Source organism: Hibiscus syriacus, unplaced genomic scaffold, assembly GCF_006381635.1.
Source record: "Hibiscus syriacus cultivar Baekdansim isolate YM2019G1 unplaced genomic scaffold, ASM638163v2 tig00111644_pilon, whole genome shotgun sequence".
Lineage (NCBI taxonomy): Eukaryota > Viridiplantae > Streptophyta > Magnoliopsida > Malvales > Malvaceae > Hibiscus > Hibiscus syriacus.
Window position 1 is genome coordinate 18,961 of NW_024063144.1, and position 21,234 is coordinate 40,194.

Consider the following 21,234-nt stretch of genomic DNA (forward strand, 5'->3'; position numbering starts at 1 on the left):
TCATGGAACAATAATTTATATTCAATAATTTTATTTATTTTTAAATATTACAAATTAATTTTATTATCTTATATAACTCTAAGTTATTATAAAAATTAAATTTTATATTTAATAAATTTGATTACTAAATTTTATTTTATTTAATATTTTAATATTTTAAATTAATTATATATTATTACATGAATCAATTTTATTATTATTTATTAAGACTGTGGCACCTGATCGTTTTCGAGAGAGATCCACTGCCTTCTTTTCTGTTTTTCTTTCGTCGGTCTTCTGCAGCCTTCTTCTATTTCTTTTATTATTATTTATTAAAATATTAAATTCTGAAAGAAAAAAGAAAAAAAACCTTCCATAAGCGCGCAGGCGCTGAGCCCGGCGCCATTCGTATAGCGCCGAGGCGCGCCTTTGAAAACCCAGGTCAGTGAGTGGTTGATGTACAGCTGAAATTGTTTCAATAGAAGCTAACATAACAGTTATGCATGCCACTTGATCGACTGATAAGTGTAAACAGCTTCCAGTAATCGGATTTATTCCAAAGATTCAAACCCGAATGGCAACAACATCGTAAAGTGGATTGGACAACCATGCTTCTAAGGAAGCAATAAAAGATGAAATGTAACCGACTGCATACAGCATGAATCTTTTTCAGCCCTTGGGAAACCTGGCTGATTTCTAGTGCAGTTTACAGGCAGAAATGTTTTCAAGATAAGCTACCGTACATAAAGATAGCACTAAAAGATGACCCCATAAGACTTCAAATGAGCATACCAGTGTTACCTAATTCACCCCCACCCCATGAATCTTGTTTGAACTCATTCGGGATTTGTTCCTGTTCCTTCGTTAAGGAAGGCATGCTGGAACGATCAAATTGGCGTACCGAAAACCCAACACAGCAAAAGCAAACAAAGTCGATAATAAGAAAACAGAAAGAGGCATCGGAAGAAAATAAATTTAAGTTGCAGTGTTTGCACAACTCTTCGTTCAATTAAACAATGGGAGGAGAAAAATCCATTTCTAATCTATAAAATGAATCGGTCATCACCAAATTATCCCACCCAACGAATCATGACCCCAAAATCTGTTCCAAACAAAACCACCTCCAACAAACCGTAAACGGTGAAACTAACTAATTGTGATCCCGTACCGATTCCGTGAACCATGAATTAGATAACACTAGTACAGACAATATGCTTGTATGCTCATTCATGTAGCTTTGAGGAACACCAATCATAATTTCTAAATCCCAAGAACGATTCTCCATTCGAAAATGCAATTCGAGTAAGATGAAGCAGCAGTTTACAATAATAAATAACAAGATAAAAGGATCTCAACTCCCTTTCCTATTCCTTATTTGTTGCAGCTGAGTCCTGAGGAGCGTTATCTTTATCAAGCATCTTCCCGTCGGTCGGCACCAAACATGGGATCCCATCCTTTATCTAATAAAACCACATATAAACATAAGTTACAGCCCCATTTATACATCTAGCATATACCCAGAAATTGTATAGGGCTTTGATGTCAATAAAAAGGTGGAATTGCAACCAAGTTCAAACAATCGAAATCAAAAAGGGGGAAATGGGAATATAGCTCACGGGAAAAGAGACCCCAACAGAATCACTGATAAGAGAAGTCGATTCCTCACAAACCCTGTCCCAGTAGCAATCAATCAACCAACCAAAAGAAACAAAGTCAGGAAACAGAAGCATCGTAAAAGGGAAGGGAAAGCGAAGGAGAGAGCACCTTAGAGTTTGTTTAGAGAGTGGACATACGAGGATCTCCGAAAGAGTTTTGCTAAGTCCGGTTCCTGCATCTTTTAGTAGCCAGTTGGTTAATCTCACCATTTTCCCCCTTTTTGCCTTCACTTTGAGCTCGTGCGATACTAGCGATGGTACAGGTCCTCACAGCACTCAATGGTTTGCGTGAGCTTCGGGTCTAGTTTGCTTTTGGGTTCTGGTGAGGCGGAGGGCTGTTTGGAATTGGGTTCGTGGATGATATATGGGTTATGTAGCTCTGCTATGCAGGATGTACCATATCGATTTTTTAATAATTTGAGATTATTATAAAATAGTATATATTTAAAAAAATTATTTATTTAATAAAAACGTCCAAATATTTTTATAGACGTAATCAAACTTAAAATCTCTAAAAATAACAATAATCTTTTAATTATTATAATCATTTGTTTTGTACATTAGATTAGATCGAAATCTTTGTTTGCTGGAATAGCAATGATTCTTAGGGCACTGCAATTCAGGGTTAGAGGAGAAGGTGCCATTATTCCCTTTAGTTGGTGTTAACAAACGATAAAATTGTTCTTGCCAAATGATCAATAAATTTGGTATAAGACAAACTTGACTACATGCCTAAAATTTATGTTCTTCTAGAGCTTGTTGAAGAAGTTGAGGAGGTAATGATATAGATGCAAGAATCACTTGTAAATCAGCACGTTGGATGAAAATTTTATATTATGTTTATGGCTTAATTATAAAATTAATACCTAAACTATACCGATTTTCACGAATTGATGCCTAAACTATTTTTTGAATTCTTGTGTCTAACGTTACAATTGGTATCATTTTAGGTGCTTAGGATGTAAGCCGTGAAATTTCATTGTTAAGTAACATATGTCACTCTCTGGTAATTTTAAAAATTTTATTTTTGAAAAATACTTCAAAATATTATTAAATTAGTTGATCCTTATTCCCATATGTAATGGGATAAGGGGGAGGTAAAATAGTTGGCTACTCCCAACGCCAGGTTGAGAGCAGCTTCCGTAGGAGACCTCCAAATTATGAAATACCCTCTGTGGGACTCGATCCCACGACCCCAAGGTTAAAAGCCTTGTGCTCTACCAACTGAGCTGGATGGTCATTTAACTTCAAAATATTATTATTATTATTATAAAAACCCTAAACTTTTCTTTTTTACACAAAATACCCTACAATTCATAAAATTTCTTATTCTAATCCCTTTGCTCCGGTAGCCGGTCTTCTCCGATCACCCATCCATCGTCGATTGATCATCTATTTGTTGTTAGCCACCCAATGATCGATCATCATCATTGTTATCATCTCAAACCTCAAAATTCCTAAATTTCTAAACTTAAATCTCTAATGCCTAAAACTCAATCTCTAAAACTAATAGCCCTTAATCTGAAAATAAACCTTAATCTGAGATGAATAGTAGGGGATTGTTTTAAGAAAAAAATGTTTTTTAAATATATTATTATTTTAAAAAAACTTTTTAAATGTATTTTCTTTAAGAAATATACTTTTACATGTTGGTTTCTATGAGTTTTGGAGTTTCTTGTAAGTTTGGAATTTAAAAAAGAGGTGATCTCATTTAGCTTCTCACAAAAAGTTTGAGAGTTTTCCCTATGTTCGAAGAGAAGAAGAGAACGAGAGGTTTTCCCTTGAAAAAATTATTAGATTGATTGATTCACCATGTCATCTGTGGTCTTAACCAATAAAATTTATCCATTTCATTTTTTTCAAGGTGAATCTTCACCTATTTCTACTTGTAAATAAGGAGTTTATTGTTATTTAGAAGTTACTCTGACATATACGAGTTTTATTGGTTGAGACAATGGATGACGTGGTGATTCAGGTTCATCAAATAATTTGCATGCTAAGGGCTCCCCCTTATGAATGGAATTTTTATTTTCATGTTTCTAGCTTTTTATGTTCACTTTATTTGATTTTGATCCTTTCTTGTACATTAATGAATTTTATTAATACTTATGATTTGGGTTTTAAACTTGTTTGTTTTTCATTTTAGTCCCTTTTTGCTTGTTTGTTTATGTTTTGTTGTTTTATACATTTGATACCTTATTTTTGCATCTTTCATTTTAGCCATGTATGTTATTTATAGCTTTTTTTAGATTCAAGTACCTGTATTGTATGATATTTACTTTGGGATCTTTGATTTTTGTCATGTTTAAAATTTTTCGTTTAAAGTTGCTTTTTCATTTAGTCACTCATTTGCATAGTTTGGTAAATTTTTATTATTTTGCATTCTAACCCATCACATTTGTATGTTAGCATTTAGGCCCCTCATATCTCTTGTATATGTCCATGTGTGTATACGTATTATATTTTAAATAGATGCTATAGCTTTAATTATTTATTCAATATTCTGTAAATGTTTTTGTTTGGCTTTATATTTATTTATTTTCTCTAAATAGATTTTCTCTTAATATTATTAATAATTGTGTGCATTAATTCTTTAATTAACATGCTTTACTATTTTATTCTACTTTCTGACGCATTTATGTTTGAATCATGATTAGTTTTGTTTTCATAAATACAGAGGCAACATGATCTTATTTGAAAAATAAATAGGATAAACTTCTAAGTCAAATCTCGTTGGTTTTTTTTTCAAAGTAAAAGGATCACGTTTTAAATATAGATTTGAATATGCAAATTTTACTATTACGATAACGTATAAGCGATTAGATACCAATTTAGGACATTGTGAGTACTAATCTTTTCTCACACGTAATCGACTCACGAATCCTTTAAAACGAGTTTTTGATAAAACGCATACCAATTGTTGACTTTGAAAATGATTTTTCTTAAAATTATTTTAAAAACGATTATAGATATTCGACCTATCTAACCTAAAGGTCGATGATGACTTCAAATCAAATTAATCCAAAAATCCAAAAATTTCAAAATAAATCGTAACTTGGATTTTCTTTTAAAAAGGGCACTTCGTTTAAAAAACGTTATGACACATACGAGTAGCCATCACGATCATACACCTGACACAAACACTAAAAGTTTACATCAAGATACACTCCTGCGTTTCATGTCCTTAAGAATTCTTCGAAATCTCTGAAATTGTATATCCTCCAACCAACTATAATCTCATGATGTGACATATAACAACTTCACTTGATCTATGATATACTATCAAATATATATATCTATTTAGTTTGTCTGCATGTGAGTAGCCATCATGGTCCAACATCTAACACTAAAACTAAAAAGTTAATATATAACAACTATAACAATTTTTACTAATCAATTTTCTCATATCAATTTAAAATTTATTTAACAAATAATCTATGTTCTTTTTCGTTTAGATTTTATTAATCAATTGTTGCATCATCACCAGGTGCAATTATCCATCTAAATCAAAAGGAGTGCAAAACCAACTATTGACATAATCCATTTTTATTTCCATCAACAACATTCTTTGGACAAAATTTTCTTATATTAATTTAAAATTTATTTAACAAATCATCTATGTTCATTATGATTTATGAGTTGTTTCGTTATAATATTTTTAATAATATTGTTGTTTGTTTGTTTATTTTACTTCTTATAAAATCTCTGTCAATAAATGAGAAAAGTGTAAGTACTCAATCCAACTTGAAAAATATAAATTTGTTTCTTTTTCTCTCGGCAACGCCAACCTTATTCTCCCACTCTTCGTCAAACTAAACATGAATAAGCTAATAAACAAATATGAACAGAGACCATTCGCTCAAAGCTCAACTCAGTAGAGGAGTTAAGATATCTGATTCTCTGCTCCACTCATGTTAGTTCTAGGGCTTTATTTGGTATGGGGGCAGAATATTGAAAAAGAATAATGAACATGGAGAAAGAAGGAGACTTAGAGAAGCAGGCCCATTCACCTCAAAAACCAAAGATTAAGGAACAGATATAAAGAAAATAATTTGGTGAAATGGTATTTGTATGAACAAGCTGATTATGCAAGAACATAGAAGTCACTTAAAGAATAAAAGCCACTAACTCCTAAATAAAAGTAAACTAACATCACCTTCCTAAATAAAAGGAAAACTTCAACAGAATAGACTTTTTCAGCAAAGACTAATTCAACAACTATGACAGTAAGTTTCACTAATTTGCAACACTCCCCCTTAATGCAAATTTACTGTCAACAACACCAAGAGCACTTCGAAACACTTCAAATTTTGCTTTGCCAAGTGCTCTGGTAAATATATCAGCAACTTTATCTTCAGTTCGTATTTTCTGCAACTGAATGTCCTGAGTCAAAACCTTTTCTCGAACGAAATGATAATGTGTTTCAATGTGTTTTGTATGAAACACTGAATTTCCAATAAGCTTAATTGCACTTTCATTATCACAGTGAATGAGAACTGCATAATCCAAGACAAAGAACATTTCTTGAATAAGCCTCTTAAGCCAAATACACTCTTGAGTGGCCATAGTAGCTGCTAAATATTCAGCTTCACAACTTGAAAGAGCAACAAATAGTTTTCTTTTTGATGCACCATGAGACTACAGTTAAACTTGTATTAAAACAATACCCTGTTGTGGAGCGACTATCATTCACATCACCAGCCCAGTTTGCATCTACAAAACCAGTCAGAAAAAATGATGCATGTTGCATATACAATAACCCAAAATTCATAGTGTTTTTTTACATAGCGAAGAATTCTCTTTGCTGCAGTTAAATGGCTCTCACATGGTTTTTCCATAAACTGATAGATGACTCCTACAAAATATGAAATATCAGGCCTTGTGATAGTTAAATAGAATAAACTACCAACAAGCTTTCGGAAAAGTGTTGCATCTTCCAATAGTTTTCATTCATCTTTAGTTAACTTCAAGCAAGGTTTCATGGGAGTAGTCATTGCTTTTGACTCCCCCATACGAAAACAATTCAGTAAACTTGATGCATATCCTCTTTGAGAGAGAAAATATTCATCTGACCTTTTAACCTCCAAGCCAAGAAAAAAACTAACCTCTCCCAAACTCTTCATTTCAAATCGAAGAGACATAGCATCTCGAAGACGAGTTATTTCAGCATTTTCATCACCAGTAATGATCATGTCATCCACATAAAGAAGGAGCATTTTGCACACTGCATATGTTTTCTTAACAAATAAACTTGAATATGCAATTGAAGACTTAAAACCACAAAAATCAAGGTATTGAGCGATTTTACCATACCAAGCACGTGGAGCTTGTTTGAGGCCATACAAAGCCTTCTTGAGTGGCACACATAATCAGGAAACTCCTTAGAAATTAATCCATGTGGTTGCTCCATAAAGATATCTCTATCCAACTCTCCATAAATAAATGCTTTCTTCACGTCTAATTGCCACAATTTCCAGCCTTTGTAAGCAGCCAGTGATATAATTATTCGAATCGTCACCATTTTAGCAACATGACTAAAAGTTTCCTCGTAATCTAAACCATATTGCGGAGAAAAACCACGAGCAACAAGATGAGCTTTATACATGTCGATAGTGCCATCAACCCTTTTCTTCAACTTGTAAACCTATTTGCAAGTAACTAATTTAACATTCTTTGGCTTCGGAATAAGCTCTCATGTGCAGTTCTTGTTCAATTGCTGATATTTCCTCCCACATTGCTTCTTCCCATTTAAAAATACCTTTAGCTTCATTGTAAAACTTAGGTTCATTAACATATGATTCTCCCATAAGAAAACATGACACAATAGAGTAGTGATTTAACTGAACTTCATAATCAGTTAAATAATTAGGTTGCTTTCTTTGCCTAGAGGACCCCTGAATAGCAGTCCCTATAATCTCATCTTGTTGAATATTTTCTCCAGAAGGAGTAATATTGCTCCCCCTTTCACTAGATGCATCGTCACAAAAAAATGGAAAAGATCAGTTGTGCCTCTATTTGTATGTGCATCAATCTGATGTGATGAAACTTCATCAAACACCACATCATGAGAAACAACAACTTTCTTTGTTTCTGGATCCATATAACTCCATCCTTTCCTATGAGTGTCATAACCAACAAAAATACAACGCCTTGCCCTTGGGTCAAGTTTAGTTCGATTAGTTTTTGAAACATAGACATAACAAACTGAGCCAAAAACTCAAAAATAACTCACATTGGGTTTGTGATGGTATAGTGCTTCAGAAGAAGATGATTTTGTCCCTGGCCACGGAGGTAGATGATTTATGACATAACAAGCTGATTAAATAGTTGCTGCCCATAGCTCTCTTGGAAGGTTCTTTGCATGCAACCATGACAAGCACATGGATGTGAGATGTGACAATTTGCGCTCAACAACTCCATTTTGCTGTGGAGTTCTGGACAAGTCATTTGACGCCGAATATCATGTTCTCTGCAATAATTTAAGAATTGATCAGACATGTTTTCTCCACCATTATCGGTGTGTAGACACTTTATAGACAGCCCAAATTCTTTCTCCACATGCTCCTTGAACTGAATAACTTGAAGAAAGTCTCACTTTTTAGTTCCAAGAAAAACACCCAAGTGAACCGAGAAAAGTCGTCCACAAGAACCATTACATAATGAAAACCATTGTAACTGGGTATTCTAGTTGGCCCCATCAGATTTGAATGTATCAGTTGTAGTGTAGCAATAGCTTTATTTTTCGAATTTGGGAAAGGAAGACGATGCGATTTTCCATATTGGCAACCATGACAAACCATATCTTGATAAATTTCTTTAAAAAGAGGAACACCATCAAGAAGCTTCTTTGTAGAGATATTATGCAGCAATTGATAACCAACATGGCCTAACCGAGCATGCCAAAGTGTTGCACTTGCATTCTGACCTATCTTTTCCACATATACATCACTTGCAGACAATACATAGAGTGACTCTTTTGTTTTTCCATTAAATAAAACATCATCTTAAAGGTGTTTTATATTGGAAATAATTTTCACATCATCTGGACCAAAAAGAACATACTCGAGCCTTGATCGAGTCGATCTCGAGTAGCTCGCGATCTGTCTCGTCTCATTTACATCCCTAGTCATATTGCATCTAATGCTATGAAGAGGTTTAAGCAGAAAAAGATCAAAAAAAAGATTATCAACATGGGTAACTATTATGTCATTTCTCCTTAATTATTTTTGCTTCATTTATGTTATTTTTTGTATTTTTCAATAACATTTATTTTACCGCTTTTTAGGGTACGCTTTACTAAAACCAAACTTCCGTGTACGGCTAGAAAATTTGAGAAGATACGGATATGATGTGTATGAATTCCCTGCTGAAATACCTAGGGAGAGATGGTCGCAAGCATATGATGTCGAGTGTCGATGTTACGGCCATATGACTACCAACCTTGCTGAATGTATCAACTCAGTGCTGAAAAAGGGATTCGACATCTCCCAATAGCAAGTATTGTTAGGGAGACTTACTTTAGGTCGGGCAAAGTATGGCAAACAAAAGTGTACAAATAGATGCCATGATCAGCAATGGGAGAAATTGAGCTCCAGATTTAGAGAAGGCAGTGCAAAAGAATCAAACACACACGACATTGATGTTTTTCCATAATTTTGCTAGACTTGATTATGATTTCGTTGTCCAAGTACTAGTTCGACCACATGTGGTAGGTAATTTTACAACGTACACTAGTAATATGAATAGAAGATGGTGTGATTGTGGTCGATTTCAAGCTTTTAGATTTCCATGCGCTCACGTTGTTGCTGCATGTATGCACATTAATGTTGACTCATACTTATATGGTGATGACTGTTATAGCTTGCACACTATGCATAACATTTATATTTGTGATTTTAAGTACCTCCCAAATGAAGCATATTGGTCTACATCAAGAATTTCTGAAGAATGGTTTTCAAATCTTGAATTGCATAGGAAGTTAAAAGGTCGACCTGAATCTAGCCAAATTCATACCGATATGGATTATCCTCAAAGAAAGCCAGGTCTACCAAAACTTTGTGGAAAGTGAAGGACATAACAGAAAGTTTTGTCCTCATCTTCCTAAATATCGGGCTGGACGCTAAAATAACCGTTAAAAATATTATGTTATATTTTTTACTTTTACTCTTTTAATTATGTTTTTAGTTTGAACTCTAACTATGTTTATGAGTTTTTTTAGTTGAACATCATTACTTCAAACTTTCACTTCAATTCTTATATAATTGCAAACTATTACTAAATAAGTTTACTTAATCCAATAATTACTTAATTAATAAAGACAACTTCATACATAAATTAAAACCATGCAAATCAATATTTGTACATATGTCATTTTCTATTTTTTTATATTTCTCTTCAATTTGTTCAATACGTCTAATTAAGACACCTTCATATTTTTCTTTTGTCGTGTTCTTCTTCTCAATTTCTAGACTAAAATTTTTAATTTTTTCTTCCCTCTCAACGAGTTGTTTGCTACGTCACTTCAGTAAATCTTCATACATCTTCTTCTTCTTATCTTCTATTTTCATCATATTCTTCTTATGCTTCTCAACTATGTACTTTATTGCCTCTTTTTCCCACTCTTCATCTGAAGAAGAGATTGAATCCGAATCGTCGATCTCCGTGTCGATGTTGTCAAACCCATAAACACCATTTGCCAAATCATATCCAAATTTTGTAATGTTGATGTAACATTACCTTATGATGACGCACCAACATCATCATTAATCTTTTAACGACGGATGACTAAATTAGAACCAAAACATAATGTTAGATATGATTTTGAGAAAGACATAATGTTTGACTAAATAGTCACTTTGGTATGTTCTTTTTTGAATCATTTTGATTCTAACTTTTGGTTGAATAATCATTTTGGCCCTTATTCTTTCTTTCTAGAGCATTTTGCCTTTTAATGTTTCATTTTAGGGTTAAGAATTCACTATTTGTAGCGTTTATTATTTGTTGACTAATAGTTTCCATCCAAAAAAGGACATTTTCCCCCTAAAATAAAACATTGAGGGCCAAAATACTCCAAAAAAGGATAGAGGTCAAATAGACTATTTAGTCAATTGTTAATGACATTTTTTGATATCATGCCTTTGAAAAAATAGTTGGATAACCAAAACAAAAACTAAATAATAGGCTGGTGACTGTAACACCCCAACCCGTACCCAACCTGGATACGAGTCTGAGATGTCATATTGACTTTTTAAAACAATATTCTTACAAAATAATAGAACATTTAAACTTATATGAATAAAATACGATCATATACTGTTGAATTATGTTTCATTATAAAAAAATTTAAGGCAAAAATGTTTTTATGAATAGTACTATACTGTATGAATAGTACCATGAACATTAATGAACATTATCGTGAATAGTACCGATGCTAAAAAAGTTTCCAGAATACTACAGGGGTATCGATACCCTGCTATGGTGTATCGATACTCTGCTACAGTAATTCCGGCCAACATATATAAAACTCATAAAAACTTAACATTTCATCACTATAAAGTTATCATTTACATAAATACGTTTAAAACATTACAAAACTCAATCATATGATTTTACAAAACCGATTAGAACATATCGGATTCAAACCTTTATTTACATGCCAACCACAATCAGTATTACAAAATACAAACTATTCATTTCTTTTATGATCTGATCTTTGGAAAGGAGAAACTGACATGTCTTGCATAACTTTTATCAATCTTCCTCTTCTCTGAACCTACGTGTAAAACAATCACATGCTAAGTCATTAACTTAGTGAGGCATATAAAACACATAATAGAAATCATAGAACATTTCATATAACAGAATGTATACATGTACATATACTATCATTATCAACATCAACATCATTATCATTAACTCTTTTATCATATGATCTTATACTTATCATTTATGTGTATCATATAACACATATATATAATTTCACAAAGAAACACATATAACATCATATAATTCATGTGAAACATTTCATATCACCAAAAGCATATATATATATAACATATATTGTATTTGTTATTATCTCTTTATTAGACCATGTACCCATATCATTCAGTGTAAACAATAATAACACGATATCATATAATAATGCAAATACTTTTGATATCCTTTATAGGACCATGCATTAACCCATGTATAGTATTGAGAACTTAAGGTATGTGAGTACACTGAGGTTGTGCACACATATACTGTCACCACAACTCGTTTAATAAACTGTCCATATGTCTCGAAGAACATAGGTAAATTGTCCATATGTCCCGAAGAACATAGGTAAATTGTCCATATGTCCCGAAGAACATAGGTAATCCTGTCTATATGTCCCGAAGAACATAGGTAATCATGTCCATATGTCCCGAAAGACATAGGTAACCCTCGACTATTGGCATGCCAACTATACCCTTAGCTCTCATATTACATAACATAGGCACTATTATTGTGAGTCATATCATTGCTCTTATGATCACATATTTCTTCTCTTCTGTCACATACCACATGTATTTGTAACCATCTATCTCATATCATATAACATATATCACCTATTCACATAATCACATAGGTTCATGTTATATAAAAAATATCACAAGTGCATATAATCACGTATTCATGTAATCACGTAGATTGTTTCATATGGCTTACATCATTTCTCATTTGTTCATGTACGTATGTCATATCTTGTTCATATATGTTCATATATACATCACATAGCATATAGAATAACATATAAACTTATACATGTACTCATATACATACCTTCATATAGTCCGTATATCAATGTCATATAACTTATCTCACAATTTTACATATTCATATAGATCATGTCATATATAATAACATATACATGTTTTCATGTATTCATGTATTCATGCACACATAAGAATCACATAGTCACGTAGTTCAATTACAAGTAGATCATTTCCATATAATTCACTTGTCACATGTACCTTTTCTCATATATCTCATATAATCATATATATCTTATTTCATACATATATCATATACGCATACCTTCACTTATCTCATATCATATAATTTATTTTCTGTCCTCTTATGTTCACATGACATATAATGCATACAAATCATATTCACACATGTCTTTACTCATGAATTCATACATCATACAAATCATATTATTCACATGCTTATATTTACAACTTCATGTACTATAATTATAGGAAATAGACTTATCACAAGTCCAATTTCCATATAATTCTATATCAAAATAAAATGCACTCACCTTGACACTTTATATATCCAAATCCACTTCTATGATTTTTCTCTTTGGATTGATCCTAACTTTGTAGTCGTTTCAGAACTTGTTTGTGCTTGATATCTACACAATCATACATTTATACATATCAGATATCTACACCTTGTAATTTGATGCTAATAACTTAAACGAATTTAATAGACCCATATTCACTTTTTTATTTAGGGGTATAGATACACTCCTTAAGGTATTGGTACCCTTATTACATTCTGGGAATTTTTGTTCAAGAGGGTATCGGTACACATACATAGGGTATCGATACACTCTGCCCAAAACATACTTTTTCACTCGAAAATTCATTAACTCTTCACTGAATTTCCTCATACAAAACTCCTTTCATACCACCAAACTCAACTACAACCATTTTAACTAACTTCTATCATTCTAACACTTTATTATATCCCTTACTTCATTCAAATTCTTAAAGTTAAGAATCACATCAAATTTTCCATGTTATCCAAACTTAATTCTAACACTTATTACTTCTTATTCTCCTATATGACAAGTCAAATTCAATCTCAAAGTTCTTTTATCAACTTTTTTTCAGAAATTCATTTAGAAACTTCTTATCTATAATCTCTCATAACTTCTTCATCTTTTGATTTTAAGACAGCTTAAGCTTTCCTTAAACTTAAGTATCACTAACCCATACTTAAAATCAACAAATAATCAACAAATCAGAAAACTTACCTTTGCTTGACTCTCTCTCTCACGTATGAAGAAGAAGAAGAAGAAGGAAGATATTTCTGGAGAAATCTCTCAACCTTATCCCCATATATATCATTATCTTATCATTTCCAATTCAAATGATCATTTTGCCCTTTAATTCTTTTAATAATTACTAACAACCCTTCGGGAAATATTTTCAATTAAGTCATTGAACTATTCAACTTTTCTACTTTAATCACCAAATTCTGAAGTTTTACAGTTTAGTCGCTAACCCGTAGTTTGGGATGTTACAGTGACAAAATAGCTAATTTACCTAAAAAATAGTTGAAATTTAAAACGACTTGAATTTAAAATTAATCAAAATCAAAATGAGTTGAAAATTTTAAGGTAAATTACACATTTAGTACCTAAACTATCAGTTTTAGTGCCTAAACTTTTAATTGTTTTAAAACCATATCTAACGTTTAGTTTTCATTTTATTTTAGCGACTCGCCTTTAAAAACTAAATGTTTTTAGTACCTAAACTATCAATTTTGGTTCGTTTTAGTACCTACACTTTCAAATTTTTTTCAAAACTTAACGTTAAATTTTGAACGGGATACTAAAATGAAATAAAATCTAAAGTTTTTATCTGTAGGGTACTGAATGAAACAAAAACTAAATTTTGGGTATGATTTTGAAAAATTAAAAATTTATGTACTCAAACCAAAATTGACATCTTAGGTACTAAAAGAATAATTTACCCAAAATTTTAACCCAACCCAATTTGGAGCAAGTTACAGGGACGTGGCTCCAGTTTGCACACTTTTGAACGACCAAATGGGACAAACCAATGCCTAAAAGCATTCCACGTTCGTCATTGAAGTGGAGGCAGCTTCTTAGTACAAATATTCTTTTTCCATTATCACTCTCCCTCGAAATCCTCTCTTTTTTGGTCTTAAACTGAGTTCCACTACTTCTGGGAACTAGTAATTAACTTCACTTCATACTGCTTCATATCTACCTCCAAACCCATAGACCCCAAAATAAGGAAGAGGTATGGAAAGACATTAACCTTGCTTCTATACACGATAACTGTCCATTTGATGTTGTAGCCTCACCACCTTCTGATAATAAAAGGGTCCAAGAATCCGATGGGATCGCCGGCACAGGCGTATGATCAAGAACCGTGAATCTGCAGCTCGATCAAGAGCTAGGAAACAGGTAAGCACCTTGTTTTCTTCGGTTATTGAAAGCGTCATTAATCTTGAAATTGATCATCCTTTTTATATGCAGGCTTACACCAATGAGTTGGAGATTGAAGTTTCACATCTTATGGAAGAGAATGCAAGACTAAGAGAGAGCAAGAACAGGTAAGGCTGATCAAATCAAGGATTCGTGAATTAGTAATACAGTAGTTGACATTCTGCCCTTGCTTTGTAAGTTACGCGCAGGTGGTGCCTCTCCGCTTTCTAAAAAGCGCACGCTTACGTTAACGGCTCCATTTTGAGGAAAAATAGATCCGTCCATGCTTTCCTTTTAACAGTAACCCAATCTTTCTTTGACATCTATCGTTTGTTAAATGATCATTTTAGTCTTTATTTCTTAGCATTTTGATCTTTAGCGTTTTAAGTTTTTATCTAAATATCAATTACTAGATGAAAACTACCAGTTAACTAACAGTCAATGAATGTTATTGATATAATATTTTCACACTTGCTTAATTAATGACATATCATATGTCACTTCACTAGAGTGGTATACGTTAATTGTTAGCCAAGTAACAATTTTCATCCCTGTTATTTTAATAAAAATTGAAATATTTAGACTAAAATACTAAAGGTTAGAAATCAAAGTAATTGAACAAATGCTGGAGACTAATTTTGTCACCATATATATATAATCTTCTTCTTCCTACAGATGGAGAGGTTCTTCAAGCTAGCAAAGGAAGCAACCTTGGTTTATAAAGACGCTAGGCGCATCGAGACGTAAAAGGTTTCTGGAGTCTAGGCGTAAGGCGCAGGCACGCACCTTTCATAGGAGATGCGCACTTTTTATGTTAATAAGTTAGATAATTTATTCTAGAGTACATTCACACCCATTACCCACTAATTCACTCCTAAAATACTTATCTCTTCACACCCTTTCCTTTCATTAAAGTGTCAAGACTCGTTTACCCTAGTTTCTAAAGTATTTCAACATAGAGTAAATATCTTAATTTTGATAAGAAAACATGGATATAGGACAATTATATGGTCATCATGGAACAATAATTTATATTCAATAATTTTATTTATTTTTAAATATTACAAATTAATTTTATTATCTTATATAACTCTAAGTTATTATAAAAATTAAATTTTATATTTAATAAATTTGATTACTAAATTTTATTTTATTTAATATTTTAATATTTTAAATTAATTATATATATTACATGAATCAATTTTATTATTATTTATTAAGACTGTGGCACCTGATCGTTTTCGAGAGAGATCCACTGCCTTCTTTTCTGTTTTCTTTCGTCGGTCTTCTGCAGCCTTCTTCTATTTCTTTTATTATTATTTATTAAAATATTAAATTCTGAAAGAAAAAAGAAAAAAAACCTTCCATAAGCGCGCAGGCGCTGAGCCCGGCGCCATTCGTATAGCGCCGAGGCGCGCCTTTGAAAACCCAGGTCAGTGAGTGGTTGATGTACAGCTGAAATTGTTTCAATAGAAGCTAACATAACAGTTATGCATGCCACTTGATCGACTGATAAGTGTAAACAGCTTCCAGTAATCGGATTTATTCCAAAGATTCAAACCCGAATGGCAACAACATCGTAAAGTGGATTGGACAACCATGCTTCTAAGGAAGCAATAAAAGATGAAATGTAACCGACTGCATACAGCATGAATCTTTTTCAGCCCTTGGGAAACCTGGCTGATTTCTAGTGCAGTTTACAGGCAGAAATGTTTTCAAGATAAGCTACCGTACATAAAGATAGCACTAAAAGATGACCCCATAAGACTTCAAATGAGCATACCAGTGTTACCTAATTCACCCCCCACCCCATGAATCTTGTTTGAACTCATTCGGGATTTGTTCCTGTTCCTTCGTTAAGGAAGGCATGCTGGAACGATCAAATTGGCGTACCGAAAACCCAACACAGCAAAAGCAAACAAAGTCGATAATAAGAAAACAGAAAGAGGCATCGGAAGAAAATAAATTTAAGTTGCAGTGTTTGCACAACTCTTCGTTCAATTAAACAATGGGAGGAGAAAAATCCATTTCTAATCTATAAAATGAATCGGTCATCACCAAATTATCCCACCCAACGAATCATGACCCCAAAATCTGTTCCAAACAAAACCACCTCCAACAAACCGTAAACGGTGAAACTAACTAATTGTGATCCCGTACCGATTCCGTGAACCATGAATTAGATAACACTAGTACAGACAATATGCTTGTATGCTCATTCATGTAGCTTTGAGGAACACCAATCATAATTTCTAAATCCCAAGAACGATTCTCCATTCGAAAATGCAATTCGAGTAAGATGAAGCAGCAGTTTACAATAATAAATAACAAGATAAAAGGATCTCAACTCCCTTTCCTATTCCTTATTTGTTGCAGCTGAGTCCTGAGGAGCGTTATCTTTATCAAGCATCTTCCCGTCGGTCGGCACCAAACATGGGATCCCATCCTTTATCTAATAAAACCACATATAAACATAAGTTACAGCCCCATTTATACATCTAGCATATACCCAGAAATTGTATAGGGCTTTGATGTCAATAAAAAGGTGGAATTGCAACCAAGTTCAAACAATCGAAATCAAAAAGGGGGAAATGGGAATATAGCTCACGGGAAAAGAGACCCCAACAGAATCACTGATAAGAGAAGTCGATTCCTCACAAACCCTGTCCCAGTAGCAATCAATCAACCAACCAAAAGAAACAAAGTCAGGAAACAGAAGCATCGTAAAAGGGAAGGGAAAGCGAAGGAGAGAGCACCTTAGAGTTTGTTTAGAGAGTGGACATACGAGGATCTCCGAAAGAGTTTTGCTAAGTCCGGTTCCTGCATCTTTTAGTAGCCAGTTGGTTAATCTCACCATTTTCCCCCTTTTTGCCTTCACTTTGAGCTCGTGCGATACTAGCGATGGTACAGGTCCTCACAGCACTCAATGGTTTGCGTGAGCTTCGGGTCTAGTTTGCTTTTGGGTTCTGGTGGGGCGGAGGGCTGTTTGGAATTGGGTTCGTGGATGATATATGGGTTATGTAGCTCTGCTATGCAGGATGTACCATATCGATTTTTTAATAATTTGAGATTATTATAAAATAGTATATATTTAAAAAAAATTTATTTAATAATAAACGTCCAAATATTTTTATAGACGTAATCAAACTTAAAATCTCTAAAAATAACAATAATCTTTTAATTATTATAATCATTTGTTTTGTACATTAGATTAGATCGAAATCTTTGTTTGCTGGAATAGCAATGATTCTTAGGGCACTGCAATTCAGGGTTAGAGGAGAAGGTGCCATTATTCCCTTTAGTTGGTGTTAACAAACGATAAAATTGTTCTTGCCAAATGATCAATAAATTTGGTATAAGACAAACTTGACTACATGCCTAAAATTTATGTTCTTCTAGAGCTTGTTGAAGAAGTTGAGGAGGTAATGATATAGATGCAAGAATCACTTGTAAATCAGCACGTTGGATGAAAATTTTATATTATGTTTATGGCTTAATTATAAAATTAATACCTAAACTATACCGATTTTCACGAATTGATGCCTAAACTATTTTTGAATTCTTGTGTCTAACGTTACAATTGGTATCATTTTAGGTGCTTAGGATGTAAGCCGTGAAATTTCATTGTTAAGTAACATATGTCACTCTCTGGTAATTTTAAAAATTTTATTTTTGAAAAATACTTCAAAATATTATTAAATTAGTTGATCCTTATTCCCATATGTAATGGGATAAGGGGGAGGTAAAATAGTTGGCTACTCCCAACGCCAGGTTGAGAGCAGCTTCCGTAGGAGACCTCCAAATTATGAAATACCCTCTGTGGGACTCGATCCCACGACCCCAAGGTTAAAAGCCTTGTGCTCTACCAACTGAGCTGGATGATCATTTAACTTCAAAATATTATTATTATTATAAAAACCCTAAACTTTTCTTTTTTACACAAAATACCCTACAATTCATAAAATTTCTTATTCTAATCCCTTTGCTCCGGTAGCCGGTCTTCTCCGATCACCCATCCATCGTCGATTGATCATCTATTTGTTGTTAGCCACCCAATGATCGATCATCATCATTGTTATCATCTCAAACCTCAAAATTCCTAAATTTCTAAACTTAAATCTCTAATGCCTAAAACTCAATCTCTAAAACTAATAGCCCTTAATCTGAAAATAAACCTTAATCTGAGATGAATAGTAGGGGATTGTTTTTAGAAAAAAATGTTTTTTAAATATATTATTTTAAAAAAAACTTTTTAAATGTATTTTCTTTAAGAAATATACTTTTACATGTTGGTTTCTATGAGTTTTGGAGTTTGTTGTAAGTTTGGAATTTAAAAAAGAGGTGATCTCATTTAGCTTCTCACAAAAAGTTTGAGAGTTTTCCCTATGTTCGAAGAGAAGAAGAGAACGAGAGGTTTTCCCTTGAAAAAATTATTAGATTGATCTGATTCACCATGTCATCTGTGGTCTTAACCAATAAAATTTATCCATTTCATTTTTTTTCAAGGTGAATCTTCACCTATTTCCTACTTGTAAATAAGGAGTTTATTGTTATTTAGAAGTTACTCTGACATATACGAGTTTTATTGGTTGAGACAATGGATGACGTGGTGATTCAGGTTCATCAAATAATTTGCATGCTAAGGGCTCCCCCTTATGAATGGAATTTTTATTTTCATGTTTCTAGCTTTTTATGTTCACTTTATTTGATTTTGATCCTTTCTTGTACATTAATGAATTTTATTAATACTTATGATTTGGGTTTTAAACTTGTTTGTTTTTCATTTTAGTCCCTTTTTGCTTGTTTGTTTATGTTTTGTTGTTTTATACATTTGATACCTTATTTTTGCATCTTTCATTTTAGCCATGTATGTTATTTATAGTTTTTTTTTTTAGATTCAAGTACCTGTATTGTATGATATTTACTTTGGGATCTTTGATTTTTGTCATGTTTAAAATTTTTCGTTTAAAGTTGTTTTTTCATTTAGTCACTCATTTGCATAGTTTGGTAAATTTTTATTATTTTGCATTCCAACCCATCACATTTGAATGTTAGCATTTAGGCCCCTCATATCTCTTGTATATGTCCATGTGTGTATACGTATTATATTTTAAATAGATGCTATAGTTTTAATTATTTATTCAATATTCTGTAAATGTTTTTGTTTGACTTTATATTTATTTATTTTCTCTAAATAGATTTTCTCTTAATATTATTAATAATTGTGTGCATTAATTCTTTAATTAACATGCTTTACTATTTTATTCTACTTTCTGACGCATTTATGTTTGAATCATGATTAGTTTTGTTTTCATAAATAAAGAGGCAACATGATCTTATTTGAAAAATAAATAGGATAAACTTCTAAGTCAAATCTCGTTGGTTTTTTTTTTCAAAGTAAAAGGATCACGTTTTAAATATAGATTTGAATATGCAACTTTTACTATTACGACAACGTATAAGCGATTAGATACCAATTTAGGACATTGTGAGTACTAATCTTTTCTCACACGTAATCGACTCACGAACCCTTTAAAATGAGTTTTTGATAAAACGCATACCAATTGTTGACTTTGAAAATGATTTTTCTTAAAATTATTTTAAAAACGATTATAGATATTCGACCTATCTAACCTAAAGGTCAATGATGACTTCAAATCAAATTAATCCAAAAATTTCAAAATAAATCGTAACTTGGATTTTCTTTTAAAAAGGGCACTTCGTTTAAAAAACGTTATGACACATACGAGTAGCCATCACAATCATACACCTGACACTAACACTAAAAGTTTACATCAAGATACACTCCTGCGTTTCATGTCCTTAAAAATTCTTCGAAATCTCTGAAATTGTATATCCTCCAACCAACTATAATCTCATGATGTGACATATAACAACTTCACTTGATCTATGATATACTATCAAATATATATATCTATTTAGTTTGTCTGCATGTGAGTAGCCATCATGGTCCAAAATCTAACACTAAAACTAAAAAGTTAATATATAAACAACTATAACAATTTTTACTAATCAATTTTCTCATATCAATTTAAAATTTATTTAATAAATAATCTATGTTCTTTTTCGTTTAGATTTTATTAATCAATTGTTGCATCATCACCAGGTGCAATTATCCATCTAAATCAAAAGGAGTGAAAAATCACCTATTGACAAAATCCATTTTTATTTCCATCAACAACATTCTTTGGACAAAATTTTCTTATATTAATTTAAAATTTATTTAACAAATCATCTATGTTCATTATGATTTATGAGTTGTTTCGTTATAATATTTTTAATAATATTGTTGTTTGTTTGTTTATTTTACTTCTTATAAAATCTCTGTCAACAAATGAGAAAAGTGTAAGTACTCAATCCAAATTG

General features: G+C 32.3%; 2 protein-coding genes and 1 long non-coding RNA gene across 3 annotated transcripts; 1 reads left to right on the forward strand and 2 right to left on the reverse strand.

Annotated features, from left to right (window-relative positions):
• Positions 1 to 1,221: 1,221 nt before the first annotated feature.
• On the reverse strand, positions 1,222 to 1,973 carry LOC120166764 (UPF0434 protein Mmar10_2939-like). Its single transcript, XM_039175973.1, has 3 exons — positions 1,744 to 1,973; positions 1,596 to 1,650; positions 1,222 to 1,439 (listed from the first exon to the last, which is right to left on the reverse strand). The coding sequence occupies exons 1-3, from the start codon at positions 1,842 to 1,844 to the stop codon at positions 1,344 to 1,346; spliced, it is 252 nt and encodes an 83-aa protein (XP_039031904.1). The 5' UTR covers positions 1,845 to 1,973; the 3' UTR covers positions 1,222 to 1,343.
• A 12,770-nt stretch (positions 1,974 to 14,743) lies between these two features.
• LOC120166781 lies at positions 14,744 to 15,154 on the forward strand. Its single transcript, XR_005519965.1, has 3 exons — positions 14,744 to 14,826; positions 14,899 to 14,975; positions 15,047 to 15,154. It is a non-coding gene; the product is annotated as an uncharacterized LOC120166781 (long non-coding RNA).
• Positions 15,155 to 17,081: 1,927 nt separating this feature from the next.
• Positions 17,082 to 17,844, reverse strand: LOC120166761 (UPF0434 protein Mmar10_2939-like). Its single transcript, XM_039175970.1, has 3 exons — positions 17,604 to 17,844; positions 17,456 to 17,510; positions 17,082 to 17,299 (listed from the first exon to the last, which is right to left on the reverse strand). Exons 1-3 carry the CDS (start codon positions 17,702 to 17,704, stop codon positions 17,204 to 17,206), a joined length of 252 nt encoding a protein of 83 aa, XP_039031901.1. The 5' UTR covers positions 17,705 to 17,844; the 3' UTR covers positions 17,082 to 17,203.
• Between the last annotated feature and the right edge of the window lie 3,390 nt (positions 17,845 to 21,234).

Coding starts and splice junctions, on each gene's coding strand:
- LOC120166761 (XM_039175970.1), bottom strand. CDS start 17,704: ATGGTGAGATTAACCAACTGGCTACTAAAAGATGCAGGAACCGGACTT. Junction 17,511..17,603: donor CTCTCTAAACAAACTCTAAG/GTGCTCTCTCCT, acceptor CTACTGGGACAG/GGTTTGTGAGGAATCGACTT. Junction 17,300..17,455: donor CTGTTGGGGTCTCTTTTCCC/GTGAGCTATATT, acceptor TGGTTTTATTAG/ATAAAGGATGGGATCCCATG.
- LOC120166764 (XM_039175973.1), bottom strand. CDS start 1,844: ATGGTGAGATTAACCAACTGGCTACTAAAAGATGCAGGAACCGGACTT. Junction 1,651..1,743: donor CTCTCTAAACAAACTCTAAG/GTGCTCTCTCCT, acceptor CTACTGGGACAG/GGTTTGTGAGGAATCGACTT. Junction 1,440..1,595: donor CTGTTGGGGTCTCTTTTCCC/GTGAGCTATATT, acceptor TGGTTTTATTAG/ATAAAGGATGGGATCCCATG.